Source organism: Trachymyrmex septentrionalis, unplaced genomic scaffold (assembly GCF_001594115.1).
Source record: "Trachymyrmex septentrionalis isolate Tsep2-gDNA-1 unplaced genomic scaffold, Tsep1.0 scaffold62, whole genome shotgun sequence".
NCBI lineage: Eukaryota > Metazoa > Arthropoda > Insecta > Hymenoptera > Formicidae > Trachymyrmex > Trachymyrmex septentrionalis.
In genome coordinates this window covers 1,651,988-1,659,868 of record NW_017305800.1, presented here as the reverse complement: position 1 = coordinate 1,659,868, position 7,881 = coordinate 1,651,988, and the positions used below count along the sequence as shown (strand labels likewise).

The 7,881-nt window shown below is 32.2% G+C and overlaps 1 protein-coding gene across 3 annotated transcripts in view; it reads right to left on the bottom strand.

Annotated features, from left to right (window-relative positions):
• Positions 1-3,955: 3,955 nt before the first annotated feature.
• LOC108752900 (macoilin-1) overlaps positions 3,956-7,881 on the bottom strand; it is a 6,557-nt gene continuing 2,631 nt past the window's right edge. The window contains exons 5-12 of one of the 3 annotated variants that reach the window (XM_018494085.1): positions 7,771-7,837; positions 7,443-7,659; positions 7,088-7,346; positions 6,762-6,998; positions 6,381-6,557; positions 5,152-5,430; positions 4,850-5,043; positions 3,956-4,652 (exon numbers count right to left, since the gene is read on the bottom strand). In XM_018494085.1, the coding sequence (XP_018349587.1) occupies positions 4,390-4,652; positions 4,850-5,043; positions 5,152-5,430; positions 6,381-6,557; positions 6,762-6,998; positions 7,088-7,346; positions 7,443-7,659; positions 7,771-7,837 (1,693 nt within the window). In that variant the 3' untranslated portion in view covers positions 3,956-4,389. The remainder of the gene's footprint in view (positions 4,653-4,849; positions 5,044-5,151; positions 5,431-6,380; positions 6,558-6,761; positions 6,999-7,087; positions 7,347-7,442; positions 7,660-7,770; positions 7,838-7,881) is intronic. The other 2 variants (XM_018494087.1, XM_018494086.1) reach the window with 2 other exon arrangements.

The following is a 7,881-nucleotide window of genomic DNA, read 5'->3' as shown; positions in this document are numbered from 1 at the left end:
TATATATATCATATATGCAGCAGATTGAAACGCACGTGATTTTCTCCAGTTAGGCATAATGTCACTTGCTTGATTTGTTTCATTTCCAGAAGAAGATGATTAAAGTATGTTTTATAAATTTCACTCTACGAGATATCCAACATATCGGTTTTATAATAAATCGTTAATAAGGGCATTTGCGTGTACGGTCGCGCAATATATGAGATCAATAGCGGTGTTACTGTTACTGCATTTAATATGCTATACTCGTCGCTTGCGACAATATAAACTTAATTGCTACGCAATGACAATAAGTATAAGTACGCATGTGTTTATGGAAGCGCATAAGACGTTAATAACTAATATGTAAAAAAAAAGAAAGAAAAAAAAGGCGTCCGCGAGATACTTTTCCCATTATAATTGAGGTCAGATTCGAGACGCCGAAAACGTTATAAAACGAAAAAGCTTTTTATTGTCAATTCGCCAACTTAATAAATTAGTTATGTAATATCAGAAAACTTACAAATTATTCAGGAAGCAGGTATTACAAAAAGTACCTGAATCTTCTTTTGTGCATGTCTCTAATCTTTCTCTCTTTCGCTCTCGCTCTCACACACACGTCCAAGAAGAATGCCGAACAAAATCAAACATAAAAATTAAGTACTTTGTTACACACGTCTTCCTCTTGTCGCGCGAAGTGAAACAATGCATTTGGAAATAGGAAACTTACCTATTAGCGATCGATTAATTATCTCATTATTAATTTATTATAAGAGAACGTTATGTAGTAACTAAAATAGTTATACACATATATGTATGTGTATACGCGTAGGCAACCGCATGTCTTCCGATGTGCGCACGCGATGTACGAGTATACACAAATAAATATGTAAAGCGAATGCATATTTACATATGATGATTATGTAAATGTGTATCAGTGTGAATGTGTATTGCGCGCGTCTGTTTTTCTTTGTGTGTGTGTATGTATATCACAATAACTCAATGTATACGATATTATCTCGTATAATTAATTGCTTATCAAGCCAGCCTTCTCTCTGGTGGAATTAAATCCAAGATAAGTAAATTAGCCAAAAAAAAAAAATGGAAAAAAAAGAAAAGGAAAAAGAACCACTACAACACACGTCCTGGGCTCATGTTTTTGAATCTATATCGCATACAAAAATCTATAACAGGTGTAATATGTACTTACTATAGTATTTTTGATTGCGATATTTTTCAAGAAAGCCCTTGGTCAGGTACACGTATTCACAAGACTAATCGATATTTCTTTTTACAAATCAATAGCCTTTTTAACTTTATTTTTCTTTTTTCCTTTGCTAACAAGCCTGTCAGTTAAATCTCGTTGTCCAAATTAAATCGGCAGATTTATCTTAATCACCGTAACGAAAATTGACTTTTTTTTTAATAGCAAAATAACTATGCCACGCAAGTGCCCCAACAATTACACCGATGCGTTTACGAAGGGGTATCAAAATTCCTTTCCGGTAAATATTTACATATCTCGTCTATATCGTCTTCGCTACGTTATTTATGTGCAAAGTGTAAGCAAACGCAAATATAAATCGAAACTTATCAACGATTTTATTCGCAAGATCAAAGTTAAGTATAATATAAGTAATATCTTCGACACTGGGACAACAATTCGGAAATAGAAATGCACATATTTTATCATTTCTTTCCCCAATAAACTAGCAACCATCCGAGTTATTTCATGCACTTAAAAGTACACGATATACACGTTACTAACATATGCAAATTAGAAAACTTCTACGTAACTTTCTTATAAGTAACAAACTCGCACTGCTCTTTTGAAGACAAATTCAAAATTTAATAATATACACATTGTGCAGGAAAGCCTTTACAACGTCGTCCTTTATGTGGATCATCCGGGAAATTGTGGACTCATCACAATTCACATTATACAATGAGTCCAAATGCTAAATCTTAGTAAAGTGAGAGGGTTCTGTATTCTTCTTTCCATAAAAGGCGAAAAATTTGAATGTTGGATACCTATTAAATATTCGTGCTTGTAGAACTTCCTCCTTCGCTTGACTAGTTGGTCACGATCCACTACTAGTGTCCATAAGTAAATTGTCATGACAGTGCTTTGTATGTACAATTATGGAAGAATGATCTCGTAATAGTTAACAAGTTTACACAATATTTGCAACGTAATGAAGCAAGTACTGGCTTTCTTGCGAATAAAATAAAAACGCCAACTTTATTAATGTCGATTAATTATTCAACCAATTTCACACACACACACGCACACACACACCGCATACGCTGCCGCGCACGCACACACACACACACACACACACACAATTTTTGATCATTATTGATTAATCATTCGTAATGCCATTGTATGCTCTTAAACAAGTCTTCCAAATACTCCACATGAGCCAATTAAAATTAAAAGTAACAATTTTTATCAATTTGATTCCAATCAAGGTAAAGGTACATAAACCTAAAGAAATCAGAATTATAACATATAGCACCCACTTAAATAGCGTTAGTTAATTTGTGAATCGATAGACTGATATGATCGCTTTATTTTCGCGAATATTTAAAATAATCGAGATATACGCCATATACAATTATTACATTTTTATAAGAATAAACAGATCTCTCATGTAAACATTATGTACCACACCTTCATAATGGTACCATAAAGCTTTTGTCCAAGTCATGTAATTTGTATACATATATGCATATGTATATGTATGTACTTATATGTGTATATATATATGTCTATATAATTATATTCATATAACATACATATAACATATAGCATATATATATATACATATTGTATACAGATATATACGTTAAGAATAATCTAAAAAAAAGAAAAGAAAATTTCTTTTTTTTAATTCTGGAATTATATTAATGGACGTCACATAAGAAAAAAGAACTTTATCCACATTTATATCTAGTCACAATGTAGTTTTATCAACTTTTTCAATGCTAAATAATGAAATAAATATTTTTCTTATTTAAATAAAGTGATTTCAATATGAAAATAACTTTTTTCTATCTTTGTACTTTTAATAAAATTATCATTTTGTGTTTAAACTCTTTTTTTTTTTGTTTTAACCAAATATATGGCATTACATAGTCTCATATACCAGCATGATCATAATATGAATGCCAAGCTTTTTTTTAAATTAAATTAAATTAGCCATCACATCTTTTTGGTAGTAACAATTTACGAATCAATCGTTTTTATCACATTGAAATTTATATTATTTTTTCCACACACGAAAAACGTAATGACTATTTTATGCCGTTTTGAAAGCCAATACATAAAACAAAAATATTAAACTAAAAGTATGAAAATTTAAAAACACAAATACGCGCTCTGTGTGCATGTGAGAGTATCATCGTACAGATATTAGGATTACCTAAAACAAATTTGGCGTCGTGACATTTACTTTGATCCTTCTTGGATAATGCTCATATTTCTTTCTATGTTGTCAATGGCTATTTCTGTATGATGATCGCATAACATAAAATGGCTTGACACGCCAATGATATTTAAATAGTTTGTATGATGGACTAGCTTCAGTTATACGACTTGAATAAGAATGCATCTTTGACAAGTCATCGTATGTTTAGGCATACTGCAGGAAGATCGTAATACGGATATTAACTTTTCCAACATATCCTTTATTGCAACTTTGCCAATAAAAAAACATCTCTTAGCACTTTTCTCCTACCTTACATAAAGATCGATTTAAAATGTCAAATCATGTTCTGAAATAGTTAAAAAAAATATATAAAAAATCTACATCGTAACGTTTCAGTATGACAAATGTATAAGACAAATTCCGAGAGAAAGAGATATTCTTGTAGAATATAAAATATATTTTACTCACATATAAATTAACGATCAGATACACTGATTTTTTTAAATTGTTAGACATTATTATCGATATTTATGCATGTGAAAAGAGATAGTTACGATTCACTGAGTTTACGAATTGTTATATATCCGTCATATAGATCAACCTACAGCATAAACGTTACAAATTAAGATTGTTACTGGATTTCCTTGACATTCTAGAAACCAGTGCCGCGTCGCGTGATCATAAGTAATGTCAACGGTTCCATTTCTTTTTCAAAACGACAAGACACGATACAAAACATGTTTCGCGAAGTTTCTCATGGAAGACTTCCAGGTTTTGTTTACATCGGGAGGATCCGTATATAATAAAAATATGTGTTGTCTTAAAGAAGATGATGCAGAAAAGATTCAATAGCTGATCGATAAATCCGTATTTTGCATACTTGTGAATCAAATAGTGATATTTCCACGAAGAAACTTGAAACATTCTTTGTAGTTGATGTATCCTACTATCAGGTTTCTGATGAGAGAATTGTAGTTCCTTAAGCTTCAGTCGATGCTATAAGGGAACTTTTAGGCGTGTACGCTGTCGCATTCGGATCCAAATTTGACACGGTACACCCCGGACAGGGACTTTCATTCGAACGTATTTTTGTTCCTGCTACTCTCACTTCACTATTTAAACGAAGCTTGGACGTCGCACAGGTTGGCGCTGGACCAAATGTATCTTGTGGCATCACAGCTAAATCTTGCGCTATTTTTGTTTTCAACATTTCGATTTCTTTCTCTTGAGATCTGATTAAGCCTGATTTAACAGAAAATAATATGATATATTGCTAGTGCAACAATCATATGTTAATATATGTGTTTCTATTATTTTTAACAAATATTTATCCGTTCTTCAATCATAGATTACAAATATTAAGAAAATAGAAATATACGAAAAAAAAATATGAAAAATGTATGAAACAACGCGAACGAAGCGTTGTTTTAATCACTTACTTTCTCGGATTTCTAATTGCCGCTTAACTTCGCCGAGTGCAGAAAACAAATCAAGTTTTATACGCGTTTCTGCGCTCAAGCTATTTTCCAAATGTGCGTTTTTATCTTGCAGCGCATTGAGTGCAGGGAGTAGAATTTCACACTCTCTGTGGTTCTCTTTACAACGTGCTGCATCGTTTTCCAATGCGTTACATCTGAATCAATATATAATGTACGATATTTGCGCTCCGTTTATTCTACATTGTGCTATTTATAATCTAAAATAATTTTATACTTTTATGTTAACAAATTTATGGTCTTACCTTTCTTCCTTCAATTTGAGTTCTCGGCGCAGATTTTTAAGGTCCTGTTCCATTTGAGATCTTCGATTTTTACACGCGTCAGTGCATTCTTGCCTGATAAGCGGAGGTGGTGGTGGTGGAATTGCAGAACGCGCTTCTTCGGCAGCTCGTCGTGCCCTTCGTTCGGAGAGCAAGGACGCTTCGCATATGTTACGTTGCTTTCGCTCTTCTGCAATTCGCTTTTCCAAGGATGACATTGTTTGTTTATCCAATTGACGCGCCGTCACTAGACCATGTAATCTATAATATTAAAATTTACATTACAGAATTTGTCTAATTTTATTAAAAAATCAAAATATAAATTTTCTGTCTCCCTTTTCTGTGTACATTTTAATATAAATCAAAATTTTAAAAATATTTTTTATATTTAATGGTATATCATGTTATCAAAAAAAATTATACAAATGATTTATAAGAAAATTGTAGACTAAGAAGTAGACTGTTTTGAGAGGTTTTACGAAGTGAAATCTTTTATAAGTATCTAATGTAATTATTTATAATTAATTTTTTTTATAATATAAACTATAAAATTTCAGATATCTTTTACGTATTTTCATATTTAATTTAAAAAAATTAAAAGAATTAATGACTATTATATGTCCTACTAAAAATGTAAGATTCTTGTTTTAATATTAATATACCAGTAGAAGAGAAATGTAATGATTAATAATTCCAATATATATCCAAATCGTAACAATATAAGATAAGCATGATTAATAATATAACAAATATTATGTATTTTAATTTAACTAAAATTTGAATACATTATTTAAAAAAAAACTTTATAATTTATTTAGATATATAAATTTATACGTACATCTTTTCTGTTCAGATACTACACGAACAGAAACAGATAACCAAAAAATGTCTTTTTTTTTTATTATAAAAAAATGAAAGAACAAAGCAAAAGGATTATCAATAGATTTATAGATTATATTATTATATATATAACATTAACACACACACGCGCGCGCGCGCACGCACGCACGCGCGCGCACACACACACACACACACACACACACACGCACACGCACACAAATTTTTATAAAGTAGGCACTAATTGATAGATTCTTTTCACATGTATTATTCATTTCACATATATTATATAAATTCACACAATAACATTACAAAAATAATTTACAATTATTAAATAATTTCTAAAGTTATTAATTATTAAAAAATTTACTTACTTGCTTTGCAATTGATCGTTATCATGTTGGAGTTGTTGAATGTCACCCTTAGCTTGTCTCTCTCCATTGAGCAAGACATTGATTTGCGATCGTAATTCTTGTTCCATCTGTCGACTTGATTGCAAATCTGACTTCAAACGTTTTATGTCTGCCTCGAGCCTGCGACACACCAGTAACCTATTTCAACGACAAATCATGCTGAAGAAACTGACAGGAAGTCTACTAGATGGATACAAGACGGTATAGGATTTGTGAAGTACGAATACCACACACAGATTTGTAATAGTTTCAATCTGTGCCTTCGAAAATATGTTGGATTAGCAGATTTTCAATAGAAACTTATAATGTATTTACAAGAAAAATTCCTCTCGTATGATATACCTTTGATAATAATCGTCTTGCTGTTTCTGTTGCTCCGCTGTGATTTCACTCGTATTTTTAACCTGCCGAGTTTTACGTTCCCGTTGGGCATTAGTCGACGATGTATCTCGACTTTCTTTCACGTTATTCCATTTTCCTGCTACCGAACCGTTCGTTTGTGATTTTATTGTAGTATGTCCGCAACCCTTAATAGATTTGTCCTTTTCTACCTCATTTATGTCAAAATCATTTACAGATCTGTTTTAAGAAATTGTGTCGATAAGTATTTTACGTGAAATTAAAGTATGATTAAAGAAAAATACACTTTTGAGTGTAATCGACCATACCCCACCCTCTCGATGAGTTGTATGTCACTGTGCGATACTGTACTTCCATTACTGTGTATAAATTTCTTGTCGCTTTTGTCTGACGGTGAATTATTTGATACATTGTGTTTATTATGCTGCTCTTCCTGCTTTTCACTCTTGTCTAAGGATTTTCTATGAGTACTTTTGGTAGTAGCAGTCTGTGTTTGTGATGTAACCGGGCTACTAGTGTGTACTCCGCCATTTTGTACGGTCGTTTCTATGGAATTGTTATTGCCCTCTAAAAGAACAAGCAGAAACATAAAAATGCGTGTAATCACGGAAATTATAGCAATATTGTATTCACATGGGACAATAGTTGATAATAAATACAAGCTACCTCTGCTTTTTTCAGGGCTTGGATTGTACTGTGGACTCAATTTGTGTGTTTGAGTTTTCACATGTTGCTCTAACGACGCAGTGACCTGCTGTGTCTGTGGCTGCATTTGCGGTTGAATTTGCTGCATTGACATAGCTTGTTGCTCTAGAGGCAGTGCTTGCTGCAGTAATTGTAGGTAGAACTCGTTCTCCTTTGCCACATCTTTTTGTTTTCTCTATCGAGAGCAAGAATGAATTGAAATAAATATAATCGCCATGATAAATATCTTATTGTACAGAAGATGTATTTGTAATAAATCAATGTAAGATTGTTGAAGATTACTAACCTGCCTCATTCTGTAGCCTACATAGCTCTTGAAACCAAAGCCCAATGTAACTACAGGATAGCCAATGCTAGAAATACGCAATGCAGAAAACTTTACTTGGAGCAAATGGAC